Source organism: Thermobia domestica, chromosome 1 (genome assembly GCF_964235325.1).
Source record: "Thermobia domestica chromosome 1, izTheDome1.hap1.1, whole genome shotgun sequence".
In the NCBI taxonomy this organism is placed as follows: domain Eukaryota; kingdom Metazoa; phylum Arthropoda; class Insecta; order Zygentoma; family Lepismatidae; genus Thermobia; species Thermobia domestica.
The window spans coordinates 31,111,878-31,135,238 of NC_137454.1; the positions used below are offsets into that span (position 1 = coordinate 31,111,878).

At 33.4% G+C, this 23,361-nt stretch overlaps 1 protein-coding gene across 12 annotated transcripts in view; it reads left to right on the top strand.

The window, feature by feature from the left end:
* LOC145684179 (uncharacterized) overlaps positions 1-23,361 on the top strand; it is a 692,246-nt gene that overhangs the window by 601,029 nt on the left and 67,856 nt on the right. For 11 of the 12 annotated variants that reach the window (XR_014131255.1, XM_081756189.1, XM_081756245.1 and 8 more), the window contains 4 exons: positions 405-587; positions 5,995-6,268; positions 18,452-18,593; positions 21,345-21,437. Coding sequence is in view for 11 of the 12 variants with exons in the window: in XM_081756189.1 (XP_081612315.1) it covers positions 405-587; positions 5,995-6,268; positions 18,452-18,593; positions 21,345-21,437 (692 nt within the window). In the remaining variant the exon portion in view is untranslated. The remainder of the gene's footprint in view (positions 1-404; positions 588-5,994; positions 6,269-18,451; positions 18,594-21,344; positions 21,438-23,361) is intronic. The other variant, XM_081756264.1, reaches the window with a different exon arrangement.

The window sequence follows — 23,361 nt, forward strand, 5'->3', positions numbered from 1 at the left end:
TCGGTTTTCCAACTGCCACCCACCTAATTACTGATTAGACTTAGTAGTGCTTCATAATTATGGATCTTGTGATGTCTAATCCGAAACCTTACCACTCAATTACTGTAACCTTAATCCTAATTACATTATTGCTGCTGATTATATTACTAGTAATCTTTTTTGATACACTAATCTCAATGTGACATATTCTTATTTATCATTAACAATACAATTAAATCTAATAAATAATCAATGATATTAACATTTCTATTACTATAATTTAGTGTAGAAATAGTACTTTTTATAGTGTTAGTAACTTATAATGTTTAGAGCATGAAAAACCCAGTTACTAACTAGGTGAAATACTAATATCGATAGTTAATAATTAGTCACTGTATTACATTCTTATTATGTTCTGTCACAAGCTTTCCTCACTTGTGACGCAACTTGATGAGTTGGATACGCATTTGTCAGGATTAGAAGAGCATATTGGCGGAGATCTGGAAGTTGAGTCTACTGAACCCAAGTATATATGGTCTAAGGAGGAAGATAGCGTGGCTAGACATGCTCTTCTCTTGAGAGATACTTTGTATAGTTTGCAACATGAGGTATCATACTATATGCGTAGTTTAAATTTTTTTGAGTCTATTTTTTTCGATTTTGCGTTAATATTTACACGTCATTATAATAATTGATTTAAAATTATTTTATTTCTTATTTCCTTTTGTGAATGATTTTAATGTAGTATGCATGTCAATGGAATATACATCTTGTTTTTATGCATCCTGAAAATAGATTGATTTCAGTGAGTTGTTCTGTGTTGAATTTAGATCAAAGAAATTTGCGTCAGTGTATAAGGAACATCAAATGTGGCTGTTTATTGATGATGTACTTTTTCAACGAACTTAAAAAGTTATTTACTGAATTCTCTGTCTGTGTGTCTGTCTGTCCGTCTGTATGTTATTTGCGATTTTTTAAAATTTTGAACCCTCCTTTCGGTAAAGCATCAAAAACTATCTGAGAAAATGATGGAATTTTTTGCGTCATTCTTACCGTTCCCGAGATATTGGCCATAAAATGTTTGGCCATTGGCCATTGGAGATTTAAGAAACCTTATCTCGGGAACCATAAATTATAGAAAGATGGTGGCCAGTTGGCCAATGAGCACCAGTTAATGTCGGTACCAAAGTATTTACCATTCTCTTAGGTATTGATCAACACTAACATCATCTCTATATGACTTACAGTTCCAGACATGTTGGTCGCCAAAAAATAGTTCCGATTTCGGGAAACTTTAGGAGACATATCTCGGGAACCGTAAGTCATAGAGAGATCATATTTGTGTTGATCAACACCTAAGAGGATGGTGAACATTTTGGTACCAAATAGTAACCGGTGGCCACTGGCCAACTGACTACCGTTCCCCAGATATTGGCCAAAAAAGTTCGAATTTCGGGAGATTTAAGGAGTCATATCTCGGGAACCGTAAGTCATAGAGAGATGATATTTTGCGATTTTTTGCGAGAAACAGGAGGTATGGATAAAAAGATTTACATGTAGGAACAATCGCAGTTATCCTTTCCGCTCCATCTCTTCATTCTTTTTAAGTTCATTCTGGCAATGATCTTGGAACATTCTCAACTGGTTTTCTTACTTCTCTCCTTTTATGAGAACGACCTGTAAAGAATCAAAAATTTTAATAGTTTAATTTATTCATGAAACATTTAGTTACATTTCGTAATGGTGAAAAAGTTTGTCTTTAGGTTTTATTTTTATACCTAAATTTCACAAAGATATAGATTAAAGGCGTTACAACTATATAAATGGAATTTTCGAAGCAGTTTTTTTAGAATAGTCTCGAGGCTTTTATCTTGCTAATTATGAAATGTCTGTCGTGTTATTCTCCTAATATGAACATAATTTGCCGCGATGGGTCAGTGGTAGAGCGTTCACTTCTGGTGCATGGGGTTTCTGGTTCGATTTCAGCTCGCGCCAAGTGAACTTTGTAATGGACAAACACCGTGTGCGTGGGTTTTCTCGGAGTTCTACCGTTTACTCCCACTTTCTTCATTTCACCATTTCATTCATTTCTCTTCATCACCGTCTCCTTTAGCTTAGCCGGCATAACTGTGGGACGTAAGACTTAAAAGATTTCATTTCATGAACAGCATTTATATAGTGTTGTGCACTCGTACATTTTGAACGAATCATTTACCACAGTGGGTAGTTTTTGACTTCAATTGGAAACGTTAAACTACTTTCCCATTCTCACGTTCTAGTATGCATGTCCTATATTATGTATGTTTAGTTCAAGATTGTGTTATTATGCAAATTATTCAAGCATGAAACTTTTTTTTTTTTTACTATGATTTTCTGGTTGGTTGTGTTCATTGTGAATTTCAGCACGATCTAATTGAAATAGTGTATGTAGACAGTAATAGTTCTTTATGTTGTACACTTAACCTAAAGAAAGGATAGAATGTAAAATATATAGCTTTTGACTGGACTCTAGGATTGAGAAGACTGAATAATTCTACTCTTACGTTCCACTTCACAGAAAAAAAAAAAACTAAATGCAAATTTAGCTTTATTTAGGTTATGTTTTAATTATATTAAATTCACAATATTAGCAAGATGAACATGTCAAAAGTGTAAATAAGAATTGACTTCCCACTTCAGGCATTAAAATTATTATTTAATCCGTTATGCACTAGCAATGTTTTAGTAAACTGACAATATACAAGATGTTTGGAAACAGCATCGACAAGCTTTGAGAGTTTTGATCCTCAAACGAGAATAAGGAAGAATTGTGGACCAACATGGATACACAAATGCACCCTTTCGGAGCAATAACCTCATTAAAATTTGTCGGAACAATAAAATAGAGGAACAGTACTCGAGAACGAAAGATCAGATAGAAAGACTTAGTATTATCTAAATCTCTGGATTCCATCAATACACCATTGGATGTGTAACGTAGTCGGTGATAGGAAGAAGTTTATGGAGTCTTCTACAACAAATCACATAAAGCAGGAAGTCTAACCGGCACACTTACATATCCATTAGTTCATTAATGCAAACTAATTAACTAACTAACTCTAAGGACTATATAACGTGAAGGTTCAATGCCGCGTTCACAAAAGCTCTCCACTGACTTCTATCCTTAACCAACTGCATATAGTTTCTACTTTGTATTCCTATTTTGCGAGATCCATCTTAATATTGTCCTCCCATCTGTGTCTAGGTCTTCCTAATGGTTGTTTTCCGATTGGTCGTCCAGTGAAGACTTTAAAACCGTTCCTACTTTCTACCATCCTGGCTACACAACCTGCCCACTTGAGCCTCCTAGATTTAATGACCCTAACAGTGTTTGGTAAACGGTATAAATTATGTTGTTCCTCGTTATGAAGTTTCCACCATTCACCATTCCCGTTCCTCTTGGGTCCAAATATTCGTCTCAGAGTCTTGTTCTCAAATACTTTCAGTCTATGTTCTTCCCTCAGAGTAAGCGATCATGTTTCGCAACCATACAGAACAACAGGCATGATTATCGTTTTGTATATTTTAAGCTTCAAATTCCTCGACAGAATTCGCGTCGACAATAGATTTTGAACTGTGACCCATAATTATCAGTAAGTTGTTTACCCAACATCAATCCGATCATAATTTTTGCGAGTTATGATCCTTCTTGCATCGCTCCTATAAATTGTCGACAGACAATAGCTCCGAAGCATTTACGCTATCACGTTGGCCATCTATAATTTTTGTTTTTTCTTGTGAGGAGTCATTTCCCAAAGATTGTCGGATTGTTTTGTTATTTTTGGAGACCTTGTATATGTGTTACTAAAAATCGTAATTTTGTATTTCCCTCATTTTAAGCGAAATAAAGTTATAACACAAAAATTAATTACGTGAACGTAAAAACATATAAAGTTTTTACACAAGATCTTCAATACCATGATATTTTTATTTCAAAAAGTAGTTCGGGAGGCTTCAAATTCTAATGCTTTGTATTAATTTTTAGGTTTATTAATCTTGTGGTTTCACTTCGTATTTACTTTTTTAATAATTAAAATAATTTCTTGCATTTGGAAGCACTTATCTACTGTAAATAGCTATATAAATAATAATTGCTAAATAAGTAAATTCTGTCTTCAGATACGTAAATAGTATGTGTGTATATATTAGTTAAGAATCGAACCATTAATGTACAAGAAACCTTATTATTTCATCAGTACTTAGTGGTTGCCGATTAACAGTAGTGTAGTAACATTGCAGTACTCTGTGAAAGGACATATGTCTGCGAGTGGTATACGAGATCTATGAAGAGGTTATAGATTCTAAGAAACCAACTATGTTAGATTTATCTACTATAAATATGTGAAAGGTAATTGATTTTGAATAGAGATAACATTTCTCTAAATTCGTAATTTATGAATATACCAAGTTAGGTGTATTGTTCACTATATAGATTCCAATATAAATGTCCATTTAATATAATATCTTACCAAATTTTGTAAATTATTATGCAACTTCATTTATTTGTATAATCCTTTAATAAATTCCAATAAACGCTTGTATACATTTAAAACATTCTATAATTTGGATTTAGTACACAATTCCATTACACAATTATGCTATACATACGTATAAATCAACAACATACCTTTAAATCATTTTTTCTTCTAAAAAAATAAGAACGTGGACATTTTTAATATTTCAGGCCATCATATTTTCTTCCCAACAGAAATGTTAAAATATACAGGGTGATTGAGGAGGAATGTCACATAATTTGTGAGATGATTCTACATTTGAAAAAAATAAACCGAAAAAGTCCTATGAACATGTGTCCGATTTTAAATCGTTACGGAACTGGAGCGAGTTGAAGATTCCATACATCCATGAATGATTATAAAGACAAGTGTAAATATTACTTACCGAAACGCTGTGTAGGCGCTGTGGTGGGACAAATGACTGACCCATCCTATAAGAAGTGTTCAAAAAGTCCCTCACCAATCTCAACGCACTTGTCAACGCGTTGGACGATGTGTTGTGTTGCACATCAAACACCATCTCGGCGGGCTTTAATGCAGGCAACAGCGTCGGTGATGCAAGTCACAAGTTCTTCCACGTGTATTCACTTTCGTAGCGTACACATCCCCCTTTAACCAGCCCCATAAGAACTGGCTCACTGATCCAACCCACGATTGCATACTGGGTACGCTCGCAGCTGTTGCCTCAGTGTGAGGTCACAGTGCTGTCATCTGTTGGAGAATTCCACACCTCTTGTAGGATGGATCAGTCATTTGTCCCACCATTATTCTGTTCACCACAGCGCCTACACAGCGTTTCGGTAAGTAATATTCACACTTGTCTTCATAATAATTCATGGATGTGACCAATCCAGTTCAACCCGATCCAGTTTCGTAACGATCGAAAATCGGACACATGTTAATAGGACTTTTTCGGTTTATTTTCATATGTAGAATCCCCTCACAAATTATGTGACATTCCTCCTGAATCACCCTGTATGTAACATTTTATGTGAAGTAAAATATGATACTGTAAACATATTTGTATTTCATTTCGATGCAACTGCACATTTATCGTTCGTAAATGTTAAAGAATAATAGGTTTTCTTCTGATTAATTAATTATATCAAATCAATAATTGGGGATTTGACTTAAACAAAATTTTAAGTATTATTTTTGAAAAAAAATCTGTATTATAAAAAAGTATCCGATAACGTAAGTACTCATAAATATCAAAGTCTAAGGATGGATCTTTCTCGTTATACTGAGGCATATCTAGCAGGACTTCCCTTTATATTAGCGAAGAAAGAAAGAAATCTTTAAAACTTTTGCCAAAAAAAAAAAAAAAAAAAGCATTCTTATTTACTTGAAATCTTTGATTATTCCATTTAAATTTAATAAAATGTTTAGCATTTATTCTATGAAAATAATGTATATACCTATACTTCCGTATCTCATGTAATTATTTCTTTTATTTTTATAGGCTTCTGTTGTAAGTGCCATGAGAGAAACAACGGGTGAAGTGCTTGATATTATAACATCAACAGAAGAAGCCATCAATAAACTAAATAAACCGACAGAAATCACTCTAAGTAAGAAAAGGACTACTCCAGTATCGAAATCGAACGAAAATTCTGTTGGGCAAACGACTGTAAAAGAAAATGGGTGCTGTGAATCTCCGGAGCCTCCATCCCATCTTGATACACCACCAAGGCCAGGTAGTAACCCATCAGATGCAGAAATGCTTCCACGGCCAGGTAATAGGTTTTCTCTGTACGTAGTTGCTCCCTCCCAGGAATTGAATTCTCATACATTTGAAATGCTGGTTGATACTAAAATATTAGATTTTACAAAGTGATTGGTTTTCCGTTTTTCTCCGCACATACACTTCAAATATATATATATATGATGAATCATTATCGTTAGGTGACCTGGAAATGAAATCAGAAGTAGGTTCATGGGTGCCAGTATGCTGGTCACGAATTACTCAGTTGAACGTGTGCCATTTGATTAACTATACTCATTATGGATTATAGAGCGAGAGTTTTAGTTTAAATCACATTATTACAAGATTGTTTCAAATTCTTATTAAAAGAAGATAATCTCTGATAAGAGTACGAAGGATAAAGTAAGCGCTCTTACGTATTGCTATATTCCTGCCTTAGCAAAGTAAGATACTTGTAATTTTTATTTCTATTTTTCAAAATGTGATTTTGATAAATGCTTTATCGGTCGGTATATAAGACGCACCCCGTTTTCTACATTCAATTTTGGACAAAATATATTTTACTGCATGTAATAAAGATTTTTGGAAAACACGAAGTGATGTTTTAGAAAAAAAAACATATGCATAGTTAAAATGCTTAACAAAATCTGTAGAATCGCACGCCCGTCTGGAGATGTTCATAGCGCATGTGTGTTCAGAGAAAAACATACATATTATGAAACGGTAAATATCGGTTGTATCCAGATTACGCGTATTGAATCCTGAACTGTACGCCACTGGAATGATATTGCGTACCTTAAGGAAACTAGGAAGACATGAAACAACAGACATCGAACGCGTTTCAATTTTGGACTTACTCTCTAAAGAAGAAAAGCGCGTCTTATACGCTGGTAAATACGCTACTTTTTCTCACATTCCGAAGGGAAGTAATGTAACAAAGGCATTTGGCTCCAAAGTAAGTTAATTTCATATGCCACCCTGGTCGGAAATTTCGCTATTTTGCTCACTATGATTAAAGCTGATATAAATGTGTAAAGAAAGAGGATGGTGCAATTTTACAGTACATGAGAACTTAACGATCAGAATATAGAATTTCTGTTACAAAGTACGTACTTTGTTGCAAAGTCAGTGTACTTAATATTAAGAGTATTTGGCATTCTAGATTTAAAAATAAAATAAAATGTCAGATATTCTGCATTTGGGCGCTCTTTGAAGTATTGAGCGCTACTTCACAGGCATCTCTATATGCTTCATCCTTTCTGCGTTTTGGCTGTTGAGAAATCTTAATTAAGTTTGGAACAGTTAATTCTCTAAAAAGAAATATCGATTCCTTTGATTAGCAATATAGATAGTTCCGTTCACTGTCCGCTTTATGCTTCTGTTTCATTAATATAGGACATAGTTTATTTACTGTAGAAGCATATTTATGAAAGGATTTTAAATTTGTGACAAAATTTTAGGGTATTGTTTGTCGAATACATAAAAATTAATGAGTTCCGCTTATTTCTGTGTTAATTCTCTTCAAAATATGTCATGGGTATAATAATAACAATAATAATAAAATAGCAACATTATTAGAGCATCAAGTAGACATCTGCTCTCATGATTTTGAACTTTTTAAACTTAATGTAAACAAAAGATCGAATGCTTTCTTCTGATAGGTAATAGGTTCATATGATAATATATATTTGCAATGTTCATTAAAAGTTCGTACAGTACGGAAGGTATAACGTCGTTGCCTTCCCGCGAAAAGTTGTAGTGACGTTTACGGGTAGTAACCAGCTTGGTTACTCGTGGCTTGCTGAGCGCAGTAGACGGTTGGTGGTGATTGGCTACCCTCTTACCATACCCCCAATGATGAGCAGGTTCAAGCACGGGAAGCTAACGACCTTATACCTTCTGGACTATAATACTATATGAATTGTACAAACGCATAAATACACACTTTGAAAGTATTAGCTGTACAAGCATATAAAAAAGAGTTACATGGTATTAAGATAGAAATTAAATGATCAGATTAGGTTTTTTTGTACTGTATTACATTTTTAAATAGCCTATTCTTGCAGATGTTGCTCTACTTGTAGATTTATTACTTTTCAAAAATAATTTGTCTCTTTTTTAAAGAAAAAACTGACATTATGTCACTCAGAAGTTCATTCCAAAGTATTTATATTCCAAAGTATTTAATAAGATAAGGACCTAAAAGCGTATAACTAACGAATACTAACCATTCTAATATGATAGTGCATTCTTGACAGTCCAGAATGCACCTTAGACGTTTAGATTTATAATGGCATTATATCAACTGCTGTGAACCCATCTTAGACGCCTAGATATAATATTGAGAATATATCAACTGTTGTGAACCATCTTAGACGCCTAGATGGAATAATGAACTAAATCAACTATTGTGAAAGTTTCAGAGAAGCCTAGATGTATCTTTATCTAATGATAAAGACTCTTTATCGACTGTCGTGAACCTATCTTAAAAGTTTAGATTTAATGATTATATGACTAGTACAGTAGAATCAATTTCTTTAAATTTTCAATCAATTTTAGTTGAAAATTGTCAGTAAACGGTTTAAATTATTATTATTTTTCTAAAATTTAAACTTGTGATAAAGGAATTTTGCACTTATCATAATTCAATCAGGAGTAGCTGTTTTGTTTCTAAAACAGAATAACAAACACCAGTAGGATATATGTTTTGCTCATGACGTAATTTTGAACCATTCTCACAGAAAATCACTCAACCAGTGTTTCAAGTGTATCGAATATTCCTGGGATTTTGTAATGTTGCTTTAGCATCACATCTTGGTGTATTATTGTAAATATATATAGCATTGTAATGCTAGTTGCTAAATCAAAACAATTCCTAGTACAGTAGAATAAGCACATATATAGCATTCAGCTGCATGGATATCTGAAGTACAAAATCGTGTTTCAGAGGCACGTTCACATTCACGATTTATAATTAACACTAAAAAAATTAGGTTTTTAAGGGAGTAAGGGGTGCATTCAAACGGAAAATTATAGAATTCTAAATGCAAAATTAGAAGATGATCTGTAAAAGGAATATTTTCTTTATGTGTTGATAAAGATTTACATGCTTTAAAATTACTTTAAATAGTGCTGCTGTCTTTTTAAATGTCAAAAAACTTAAATAATTTAAACGAATCTTAGCCACTACATATATTTTAACCAATCAGGAGAACGTGCAATATATTTTGTAGTTATTAATTTAAATGTACTATGATAACTATTATGTTTACAAATGTTTATTTAATTCTTTTGTTTAATTTTGCAAGATGAGCTTGATAGCTTTTAGTTAGTGTTTTTTTTTTCCTTTATCATATATCTTGCAACTATTACTTTAATTTCTGCTAAATGCATTTTTACATATATTTTTCTTTGTGCAAAGCACAATTTGTAGTTTCCTTTCTTTTAAATATCTTTTTATTCTAATTAACTTTCTGTTTTGTTAGCTTCTGCATTTTATTTCTGAAAATTAGTTTCTTTAAAATAGTACGTCAATAGTCGTTCATTACAATATTTTTATTTGTTTGTCTGTATTCTGTAGGATCATGTTTGTTTGAATGAGCATTCGATAAATAACATTATTAGGCACAATATTTATTACAGTTCAGCTTGAATATAACCCTAATTTTAAATCTTTTTTTTTTTTTTTTTTTTTTTAATGTTCTATATGCATGATTATTACTTATTTTACTCTTGGCTTATTTCCTCATCTGTAGTTTTCTTTCATTGTTATAAACCTTCTTCCAGAAATATATGTCCAAAATGATCCATAGTGAATGTCATTATGATTAGAATGTACAGGGTGTCCATAAAAATACTATCATACTTTACAGTGGTATTATGTCGCTTTGAATAATCGTATTCAAATGAATTTAAAAGAAAAACTCAAATATTTTTTACTATACCTCATAGACATTGAATGTGGATTCCACGAGTGGCGATGCAGACATCAAGATGATATACCTATTCACACCACACATGCTTCAACGTATTTGATAAAATGGACTGGATAGCAGCACTGACACGATCTTGAACTTCTTGCAGATTTTGAGGCAATGACACAATCCTTTACGTAACCCTATAAAAAGAAGTCACAGACCCCAAGTCATCCGATCTCGGCGGCCACTTGAAGAAGACATTATCATTATTTCCGGCATAATCGTTTTACAGTGTCATCAGGTTTCAACTTACGTACTAATTGCAGTTTGTAGGGATGAAATTTACGTACGCAGGATCTTAGATACTGTGGATTTAGGAATGTTCAACTGCTGACCAGTTCTACGGACAAACTTCTTAGGACTACATACAAATGCCTCCCGCGCTTGTTCCACAATTCCCGCATTGGCAGATGGTCTCCCTGAATGGCTTTTCCTTTGATGATATACGCAGCCACGATCAACAAAATCAAGTACCACTTTAAAATTGACGTATGTGTAGGAGCCTGATATTGAAACCTTCGTCTGAAAGCACACTGAACCTGCATCAGGCTCTGCGTGCACTGATATTCCAAATCACACCAACTTCGTTCTTGTGGGGTCGCCATAACTCCTTAAAACTTATTCATTAATAACAACACAACACAACGAAAGGAAATAAATTTACGTTAGCACATTACGGCAGAAAAGTACAGGAACATAAAAGCTTCTCAAGTGACTTCCAGCAGAAACAGCAACTGCCTGCCAAATACACAACAATGAACCCATATCGATTAATCACAAAGTAAACATGAGTGAATTTACTTTTTATATGTTTGATTCCGTCCATTGTATACATTGTTGTCCATTGTTGACATACACAAAAACATTTGAGTTTTTTTAGTATTTTTATGGACATACTGTATATTTCAGAATACGTTCCTCTTATCCATCATCTCAAAAATTATGCTAAAAAATAGACCCTATTGTTAGTTGCTCCTGTATAAATGCAGTAGGAAAAAGAAAATTTTGTCTTGACACACAAAAATTAAACGAACAAATAGTCACAGGCTTCTAGATTTTCTTTCTAATATTGGAAGGTGAGGTCCATATTTTCGATTGATTTACAAATAGATTCCTTGCTTCGTCACTACCAATATTAATACATGTATTATTATCAATATTAGGCATATCAGTTTAATTTTGTGTCCTAACAACCTACATTGAGAAAAAATATTTTCCCATAGTAACCTCTCGTTTCTTCATATAACTATTTTACAATTTAAGTTATTAAGTTGTTAATCTTATATGAGGTAAGCATCTCAGTTCCACATTGATGCCAACTTTCTGTTAATTTTTATCGCATATCCGATTTCAAGTCCTTTTTTTCTTTATTTCACGTGAAAATGTTTTTGACTATACCTATGCCGTATTTACCATTGGCCACACATTTTTTTTTAAAAAAAAAAGAAAACAAGCGCAATTGGTAAGACTGTATGATCAGTAGAAATCATATCGAAGTTAGAAATATGTTTAAAACTTAATTCTAGAATATTTGTCTATAAGCACTAAATTTCGAAATGCCTGGTATATAAACTCGTCACATTTCTGCTTCACATAGATTTCTTTTTTTAAAATGAAAGCTTGAAAATTGTGTGTAGGCACATTATATTTATAGCTTTATTGTAATTTGTAGCATTCACCGTACTAGTACTAGTTGATTCAATTTTTAAATTGCGTAGAGGTATGCACAAGCATGAATGTACCAATGTTGTTTTATAGCACTGCAATTATTAAAGCAAATTGATATAGCACAATTGTCTAGAATATTGTAATTGTGGTTGCAATATCGACGACATATTTGTGGCAGTAAGATCTGAATTGAATCCATTCTAAGATTGTTTGGATCTGAAGTTTGTTCATAGAACCGAAACGGAATTTTCCTTAGATTTTACTAACATCCAGAAATTCCTTGAAAGTCTCAAATTCGTCTTATAATTCTTCATTTTGTTTCATTTAATAAATAATAGTAATACTAATAAATATTATCAAGTATCTCCCACAAGTTGTCAGCAATTAATATCCATATGTAGCCTATATCAATGTTTTAAGTGTGCATTTATAATTAGCCTTATTTCGTAAACAGCTTTCTCTTTCAATTTAACGGTATTATACTTTTGCAGCATCATTGACCTTTTGCAATGTAGATGTAATCTGTAAAGACAAGGATAACGTAAATTTATGACTGTTAAAATAACAAAAATAAATAGTAATAAATGCTACCTGTAAATCACAATTTTTAAAATTAAAATTAGAGTTTTCGATCAACAGTAGATCGTCATCAGAAAGAGGAAAAAATAAAATAAAAACAAGAAAAATTGGGAAAATCAAAAATGGATCAAAAGATTGCAATCTTGGCCAATAATTAGTTTTTGGATCAGGGACCACAAAATTTTTGAACGGCCCCTAAATCAAGTTTTCGTATTTTCTACGGAATAAGCATCATACGTAATTAACTGATAGTTTGAGTTTGGCTACACTATATGTAGTTCTCCAGATATAATGCCTACAAGAAATTTTTTTTATTGAAATATATTGGAACTTTTGATCCAATAATAAAAATAAGAAACATGTGTTGATACAATATGCCATGATAGAGAAGTATGAGATGATAGTTTCACTAAATTTTAAAAGTACTTTGAGTCAAAGTAAAATAGAAGAAGAAGAAGAAGAAGAAAAAGAAGAGAGAGATGAAAAGTTTGGACGCGGAAAACAAGGAACCTTAAGATAGATCCTTTAGTGGTGCTAAGTAGATTACTATAGTAAAATAAGAATGAATAAATATTAAACTAAAATCAACAGATTGAACTAAAATTACACTTTTGTCACGACTTTCGATATTTTGAATGGTCTTGTTTTCCTTTCCAATAACAACTCTGTGGTTCCTGTGAAGCTCATATGTACTTCTTTCGATTCTGTACTTTCAGGCTCTTTAGTGTCATTAACATTATATTCCAGTCTACATGGCCAAATGCTTTCTCAATATCAATAGTCCAGTCTACATGGCCAAACGCTTTTTCAATATCAATATTCTAGTCTACATAACCAAACGCTTTCTCAATATCAATATTCTAGTCTACATTGCCAAACGCTTTCTCAATATCAATATTCCAGTCTACATGGTCACACGCTTTCTTAATATCAATATTCTAGCCTACATGGTCAAACGCTTTCTCAATATCAATATTCTAGTCTACATGGCCAAACGCTTTCTTAATATCAATATTCCAGTCTACATGGTTAAACGCTTTCTCAATATCAATATTCCAGTCTACATGGTCAAACGCTTTGTCAATATCAATATTCCAGTCTACATGGCCAAACGCTTTCTCAATATCAATATTCCAGTCTACATGGTCAAACGCTTTCTCAATATCAATATTCTATTCTACATGGCCAAACGCTTTCTTAATATCAATATTCCAGTCTACATGGCTAAACGCTTTCTCAATATCAATATTCCAGTCTACATGGTCACACGCTCTCTCAATATCAATATTCCAGTCTACATGGCCAAACGCTTTGTCAATATCAATATTCTAGTCTACATGGCCAAACGCTTTGTCAATATCAATATTCCAGTCTACGTGGTCAAACGCTTTCTCAATATCAATATTCCAGTCTACATGATCAAACGCTTTCTCAATATCAATATTCTAGTCTACATAACCAAACGCTTTCTCAATATCAATATTCTAGTCTACATTGCCAAACGCTTTCTCAATATCAATATTGCAGTCTACATGGTCACACGCTTTCTCAATATCATTATTCTAGTCTGCATGACCAAACAATTTCTCAATATCAATATACAAGTCTACATGGCTAAACGCTTTCTCAATATCAATATTCCAGTCTACATGGCCAAACGCTTTCTCAATATCAATATTCCAGACTACATGGTCACACGCTTTCTCAATATAATTATTCTAGTCTACATGACCAAACAATTTCTCAATATCAATATTCCAGTCTACATGGCTAAACGCTTTCTCAATATCAATATTCCAGTCTACATGGTCAAACGCTTTCTCAATATCAATATTCCAGTCTACGTGGTCAAACGCTTTCTCAATATCAATATTCCAGTCTACATGGCTAAACGCTTTCTCAATATCAATATTCCAGTCTACGTGGTCAAACGCTTTCTCAATATCAATATTCCAGTCTACATGGCTAAACGCTTTCTCAATATCAATATTCCAGTCTACATGGTCAAACGCTTTCTCAATATCAATATTCTAGTCTACATGGCCAAACGCTTTCTCAATATCAATATTCCAGTCTACATGGTCACACGCTTTCTCAATATCAATATTCCAGTCTACATGGTCAAACGCTTTCTCAATATCAATATTCCAGTCTACGTGGTCACACGCTTTCTCAATATCAATATTCCAGTCTACATGGTCACACGCTTTCTCAATATCAATATTCCAGTCTACATGGCTAAACGCTTTCTCAATATCAATATTCCAGTCTACATGGTCAAACGCTTTCTCAATATCAATATTCCAGTCTACATGGTCAAACGCTTTCTCAATATCAATATTCCAGTCTACATGGTCAAACGCTTTCTCAATATCAATATTCTAGTCTACATGGCCAAACGCTTTCTCAATATCAATATTCTAGTCTACATGGCCAAACGCTTTCTCAATATCAATTTTCCAGTCTACATGGTCAAACCCTCTTTCAATATCAATAAAAGCTATAAGTGCATCTTATTAGCTTGGCTCGATTCAGTATTACTTCTCGAGTTTCTTTTTCTCATATGAACCCAGATTTATTCTCCGATAGATCCTTCTCCGTTTACAATTATCTTTTTTAATAGGTGATTCTGGATAGATTTTTTTGAATGCAAGGAATAGAAAATATTGTCATATGGTCTTCACAATTTCGTTTCGTACTTTTTTTTAAAAAAATTGGAATTTTAACTATCTTCTCTAAACTTTTGATACTTATTCTGTTATATTATGATCTGGTATGTACTGTATAGTGATTTAAATAGTTTTATTTTTGTGTTTGACCCTAATCCTTTTATTAACATTGTTTGTATATGATTTATTAAAACTTTCCCGTGAGATGTTTTCTCAAATTCGTATCGAAATTGATAGATCTGAGTCTTTTTTGATCTAGATGATTTTCTTTTTCAGTTTCTTCATTCACTTTTTTTTTCCAAATTTAGTCGAGGGTAGTGAAGTGGTTCGTAATCCAATTCTAATGGAGGCGAGATAGTATGGTGGGAAACGACGTATGCTGTGAAGTATATATTAATGAAAGGAGGAAACAATCAATTTCTTTTTACACATCAGATACTCTGTAGGTGTGAACTCAATAACACACAAAGAGTAAAAAAGTGAATGACTGGACCGAGAGTCGAACCTGGGGTTTTCGGCATACCATACCGATGCGTTAACCACTACGCTACCCAGTCTGCTTCCCAGAACAGCCACATACTGAATCATTTCCTGAAGTTGGTGTTCTTCGCTCAGACCACTCAACAGTATGCCGAAGACCCCGGGTTTGAGTATCGGTCCAGTCATTCACTTTTTCACTCTTTGTGTTATGCTGTGACGATTGATCTTGCTTGGTGGCCTGTTGAGACCTCAACTGCATTGAATCAAATTCCAGTCATGATTTCAGGCCTATATTAATATTGGATCTCACCTCTCCTAACGTCGGGGTTGCATAACGACACGGGACACAAAATATCAAACTCATCGTAAAGTTCTTCTACATATTCCATTGCTGAGCAATGTGTTTTTCTTCCACAAATATGCTCACATCTCTGTCTCTCATTGTGTTCGACTGTAACTTTTCTCTCATTAAGCAATTTTCTTATATTTTCGCAGGTCTCTCATGTTGCTTTCATTAATATTTTTCTTAACTTCGATGTATTTATTATCAATCCATGTTTCTTTTAAATTCTTTATCATCTATTTAATAGGTTCCTATTTTCTACCTCATTATTTTGTACCTTTGTTGTCGGCTCCTCCTCATAATAAAAATTTAAACATGACTGTGTTTGAGCTTGCCTTTTGAGTATCTAGATAATCATATTCTAAAATGAGTACTCGAAACTGTTTGCTTCTTGATATCAGTCCTAAAATAGATAACAAATGTTGATATATTATCTTGCAACATATTCTGATTTCGGGAAAAAAGAAGTGCTTAAAAGATAAGCATTCATAAGATAACATGAGATAATCAAAATATGTTAGTGCATTGTGTTTATGGTATGAAGGATGATAAAAACAAAAGTTTACTAGTTTCACAAACATAAAGGAGTAAAGGTTTCAGCATCTTTTACGTAAGTACTTGTAATTCATATAAATTCGTTTTATTTATTTTTTGCGTGTGTATTATATAAGAAAGAATCTTTTACACTAAAGCATGAACAGGGGGGCGCGGTTGCTCAGTGGTAGAACGTTCACCTCCGGTGCTTGGAGTCCCTGGTTCGATCCCAGCTCGCGCCGTGTGGACTTTGTGGTAGACAAACACTGTGCTCGTGGGTTTTCTCGGGGTTCTCCCGTTTCCCCCCACTTTCATCATTCCACCATTTCATTCATTTCTCATTATCACGTCTCCTTTAACCTAAACGGCATAACCGTGGGACGTAAAACTGCAAGATTTCATTTCATTTTTATTTTTTAAAGCATGAACATCATATTAATTAATTAACAATAAGAACATTTTAAAATTCTACAATATGTTTTTAATGAAAAAAAAGAGACATATCCAAAGTTCGGACACATACCAATCAATAAATCTTATTGAGCTGAATAAAATTACATCGGCAATGGTAAATTCTTATGTGTAGTGTTTGAGAAATTGGAGAAAAACGATTTTTTGTAATCTAAAAATTAATGCTGTACGATATCCACTCCATCTATTAAGATGGAACTGATAATGAAGAATTTATTCACCAAGGTTTTTAACATGACATTAGAAAGAACAATAGTACATAGCATGGTTAATAAGATATGACCCAAAATTATGATTAATTCTTAAACTTTAATTAATGAGATATGGCCCAAAGTTATGATTAAACTCTTAAATTTTAATTAATGAGATATGGCCCTAAATTATGATTAACTCTTAAATATTGCCCAAAATTATGATTAACTCATAAACTTTAATTAATGAGATATTGCCCAAAATTATGATTAACTCTTAAATATTGCCCAAAATTATGATTAACTCTTAAACTTTAATTAATGAGATATTGCCCAAAATTATGATTAACTCTTAAATATTGCCCAAAATTATGATTAACTCTTAAATATTGCCCAAAATTATGATTAACTCTTAAATATTGCCCAAAATTATTATTAACTCTTAAATATTGCCCAAAATTATGATTTACTCTTAAATATTGCCCAAAATTATTATTAACTCTTAAATATTGCCCAAAATTATGATTAACTCTTAAACTTTAATTGATGAAATATGGCCCAAAATTATGATTAACTCTTAAACTTTAATTAATGAGATATTGCCAAAAATTATGATTAATTCTTAAATTTTAAGTAATGAGACATGTCCTAAATATATCATTAACTCTTAAACTTTAAATAATGAGACGTCCTAAATATATCATAAATATTAAACTTTAATTAATGAGATATTTCCCAAAAATATTATTAACTCTTAAACTTATAGCCAACGGCCCATAATAAATTTAAGTTCCCCAGCTTCACTACCTTACTGTTCTTTCCTTTCAACAGCTTGAAAGTCTTCCAGTATAGTTATGCATGTGTCCTTTTCTTCTCTTTTCTCTTAATTTTCATGTATTTCTTCAGTTGTCTGTGTGTTGATTGATGCGTAAAGCTGTAGCAGTACCAAAGCCTACTTCTTCTCCGAAAGTCTTACTATCAGAACCCTATCGTAAACAAATTCTATTCTTATTGCCTTTGCTTTAGGCGCTTTCCCAGAACGACTTCCCCATCATTACGATCGCTTTTCTCCCTCTTACCCCAATAAAACATCCTGTATCTTTCACTTCGCAGTTCCACAGTACCTCTCCATCTAACCTCACAAACTTCCATCAAACCTAGTTCCTTTTGTATTTCATGTTTTCATTTCCTATGGTGCTCCTTTATTCATCCTATGGTGCAAACATTTCATTCTGAAAATGTAATAAGATTGTTTCTGTGATTCTTTACATTAACCATGAACTTTATGTTTTTCCTTACCAGGAACAATTGCTGAGAGAGAACACAAGAAGTGGGAAACGGCTGCTCCATTGCCAAACAATCCATACTCGGCAGAGAACATTGCCAAACGACTAAACAAACGAATTACGATCAGCAGAGCAATCAGTGATGACAATGTAGTGGTGTAAGTAGCATTTTTAAAAAATAGTACAAAAAAAGGAATGTATTCACATTATATTTTACTAAAGATTAGACAAAACCCACACAACCAAGATGCACAGATGGTATTGAACAGTGGTTCGCACATGTTTCAAGTATTTCACAGAATTGTTCTGTAGATGACACTAGTGTTGAATAGTGTTGCTCTGAAAAACTTATAGCCGTAAATTTTGGAACCATGCTTTTTAAAATTTACACAAGATATTTTCAGTTCATAGCTGTAATTTGTCATTATAGCGTTCATTTTATACTAGTGCCACCTATGGGGCAATTCTGTAAACTATTTGAAACCTGACCATTGGTGCTCAAACACACCTTGTTCGTCTAGATTATCTATTGCCAAAAACATGGCTTGTCATTACAAGAATTAAGTGCCTTGCATCAGAGAAATATTAATTTACGTGTGCAAGTGAATGTGTGTGTAATGTAGCCATAATCACTCAGTGCTTGTATAAGTGTACTTCTAATCTGAATTCTCAATCTGCTCTTCCACTTCATTTCCTTAATTGCCAGTTTTCCTTAAAAGTTATGAACTACATGGTAAACAACTGGCCATCCAATCTATGCTCCTTTGAGTTCATTGCTCCACTAGCTACGTAAATGGGTTCGAATCTACATTTTGAATTGAAATTGATTTTAAATTTACACATTCTCTGAGAGTTTAGTGATACTATATGTGTTTGCTACTTATGTTATCAAATTATATACTTCGTCACTGTAGTGGTATTACAACAGCACTTTAGTATGATGTCATATGTAAGGTTATTTAGCACATACATAGAGCCGTGCTCATGGCTTTAACACAAGCAGTGCCGGGTATACGAAGCCATATACATATGACTGGGAAACTATATCACTGAATTCTATGACGTGACTTGGTTATCAGTGTTCCCTGCAAGTAGTAGCATTGAATGTTTTAAAAATATACCGAATGGCAGGTAATTAACTGGAATTATTGTGTATGTGGCGTCATCAAATGTTGATTCTCATTTGGTTGAATCAATAATATTTCTCACTGAAATAAGTGAGCATCGCTTTCCTAAATCTCTAAAAGCATGAATCTCCATAAAATTATACTGCAAAGTATTTGTGCATCTTTAAATATCAAATTATTGCTAAGATCATAAAATATACTTGTAAACCTGAGCACAAGTTTCACTGCACAAATCACAAACCTGTAAATATAAACATCTTATTAGTCGACAGTGTATCAGAAAAAATCTTCACATATTCTCATATAATATTCCTGTAAAATCATTGTGTTCATGACTATTGTTTCGAGCCCTCTTCACAGTCAAATCCTATACCAAAGATCCTATAATCTGAAATCAATTGTTGGCTTTCAATGTATTTTCAAATGAAATTAGTTCAAACTCGCTCGACGCAAAATGAAAATAATAAAACTGCAAAGAGCTTAAAATGATCCTTCATCCTGTATACCTCAGAAACAGAGAGGTCAACAACTTTTACCAGTAAATGGTTGTCTTAGTTCATGAAGACAGATCATGAAAAGTCGTAGGCGAAAACAAAGAGATTAGCTGAAGACTGTGGAGCATGGAAGTTTCTCAGTTGCGGCAAGTGACCAACCTGTCAACAATGGCAGAAAACCTATGATGATGATGATGTATTAAAATGCAATCTCAGTTGTAATCCCAACTTAAACATTAGACATAAGATGAACAAAACTATGTTGAAGGAATTCAAATATGGGTAAAATATAAAAATCTTACATAACCTCAGGAAGTCAGGAAGAATTGGTTCCACTTTGTCTATTGATGTACCGAACTTTAAGTAAGTTGTCTTCCGTATGTGGTATCGTCTTTTGCGGATACTTCGATAATTTAAAGGAAACGGTAATCGTTGATACTAACCAAGGACACATTATAGAAATGGCGCCCGAACAAGAACGTACAGGAACCGAATCCTAAATGTCGTAAAGCGAGGAAATAAAAATATGGAAAAGCGAGCAAATAAAATTCAAAACAAAATAAATGTAAAATATGATAAGAATGATATGCCGTAGTGTTAGGTTAGGTTGTGAAAACAAATGAAGGGCGTAACTGTGTAATATAAACAATGTGTAAATGTGTTTAGGTTGGAATGGAGCCATTAGTGGCTGAAGTTATTTGTACATTGGATATGAGCCTTAGGTGGCTGAGTTTTTTGTATAATTATCAAAGTTAGTTGAAGTGTAGTTATCTCTGAACCTTAGTGGTTGTAAAGTGTATGTTAATTACCCAGAGATATACAGGTGCATTAAAGAGGTGAGGTAATCAGAAAGTTGCTTTGACATTCACTGGGAATTACAGTAGTTTAGAAGGTTATTTAAAAATAAATACCTTGCACTAATTTTTAACGATCTAACACGTAGATTAAATTAAAGAGTGAGGAAGTAATTGGAAGTGAAAGATTTGTAATGTATTTATACAAGAAATCGTATCAGCGTCTTAAAAATCGTCTCCATGTACACTATGTAACATTCTCTTGTTTTGGTTTACGGCGTTGATGTTTCACTTCCTCTTACCAGTAGTGTTTAATTGTTAATTTTTGTATTTTTACTCCTATTGAGTTTTTAAAATGAAGCTATATAATATGACATTGAAATATGAAATATTTTTTGTGTTAATTCTATATTTTTACTACTATTATTATTAATGGTTATCCGTACATATATAGATACAAGAAGAATTAATGATATATTGCTATCTTGTTACAGTGAATTTCCAGAATTCCGAAGTGAATTGGAAAAAGAAGCCGAAAAGGCACCACTTCAAATAAACTGCGGTGGGAAACAAGTGAACTACCAAAGGTGGGTAAAATATGTAAATTTCCAATGTTTATATTCTAATTTTGCTCATGTCAAGTAGAGATAAAGAGACATTGTGATAGAGCAATAAATTGAATAATAAACTGAGCCGTATAGAAGACTGGTATTTCTTAGAAGAGTTTCCTTGTTTAGGTAGTTAAATAGTTTGCGAAAGAATATATATTAATGCCGATGCCTTTGATATCGGTATTTATCGCCTGCCGAGAAAGGAGAGGTTTATCCAAATTGGCGACTAACCCGTGCCATTAGGTCCGGTAGTGTACCACGTGGTACATCAGCACGTAAGACTGAAATAGGCAGGGCTGGGACTACAACGTAAGCTTGGCTTTGTAATGGATGCAATAGTTGTCAAGTGGTTCTGGCCACACTGACAGTGTGCATTAAGATATAGTCTGTGACAGCACAGCGCATGTGATGTAATGAGTGTTCGCTGTAAGGTGAATTATATAAATTCATAATAAATACGTTCTAGTGTAATACACTTAAGTGTATTAATTAATTAATTATCATAACAAACGATACATGGCGCAGTCGGTTATCTTTTAACAGTGAGACTGTCATCTAGCAAAACAAAAATGCAGTCAGCTAAAGTCCCGAAGGAACTTTGCCTTACCGGTAATTTGTGTGAGAATTGGCGAAAATTCAAACAAAATTTTGATATTTATATGACTGCAAGCGGTCAAGATTTAAAGCCCAGTGCCACCAAAGTTGCCATATTACTGAATGTAGTTGGTGAAGAAGCTGTAGAAATTTACAACACTTTTGAGATAAGTGATGAAGACAAAAAGAAGTACGAGGTAGTTGTTCAAACTTTTGAAACTTACTTCAATCCCCAGAAAAACGTGGTCGTAGAACGTTATGTTTTTAACTCCCGTGTGCAAGATGAAGGAGAATCGTTTGATTCATTCGTTACCGATTTAAAGAAACTGGTTAAGACGTGTGAATTTGGTAACCAAACAGACAGTGTAATAAGAGATCGTATTGTGTTAGGAATACGTGATAAGGTATTACAGGAAAGAATGTTACGTGCAGGAGAACTGTCACTAGATAAGGCTATTGAAATGGGACGTGCAGCGGAATTGAGCAGACAACAAGCAGATACCATACAGAACAAACAAGTTAGTGAAGTGCGAAGAAAAAGTGCAAGTGGGAAAAAGTTATCAGCTCCGCCAGGTAAAGCATGGACAACAGGAGAGAACAAAAATAAGTGTAAAGAACACAGTGCAAGGAACTCGCGTTTTCACAATAATGAGTACAAGTGTAAGAAGTGCAACACAGTACATAAGAAAGCGCAGTGCCCAGCATTCGGTAAACAGTGCAGAAAGTGTCAACAGTTTAATCATTTTGCAGTGGGGTGCAAGGCTAAACAAGTCCAGTGCATACAGGAAGAAGTAGCGGAAACGACGGACACAAGTGATGTACTGTATTTATCAGAAGTGTCAATATCTCACATTAATGCTGTAATGTCAGCAAGGCAAGAATGGGAAGAAACCATTCAGGTGGAAGATAAACAAATCACATTTAAGTTGGACACAGGTGCAGAAGTCAACGTGCTTCCAATTAGAGAATTTAAACGTGTAAATCAACAATTTAAGGTCAGGCCTACCAAAATGTTGTTAGAAGTCTATGGTGGTCATAAAATTAAACCCGTAGGTATTGTAAACTTACATTGTGTGTCAAAAAACGCGGATGAATACTTAGATTTTGTAATAGTTGAAGGTGTAAGTAACGCAGCTAAGCCGTTATTAGGCCTAAGTGCATGCACAAAGTTACATTTAATACAAAGAGTACCTGTTGATATTGTAACAACAATGGCCAAGAGCAGATTTATATCTCAAAATAAGGACGTATTTGAAGGTATTGGTAAGTACAAGGGGAAACTACACGTAGAAGTTGACAAAAACGC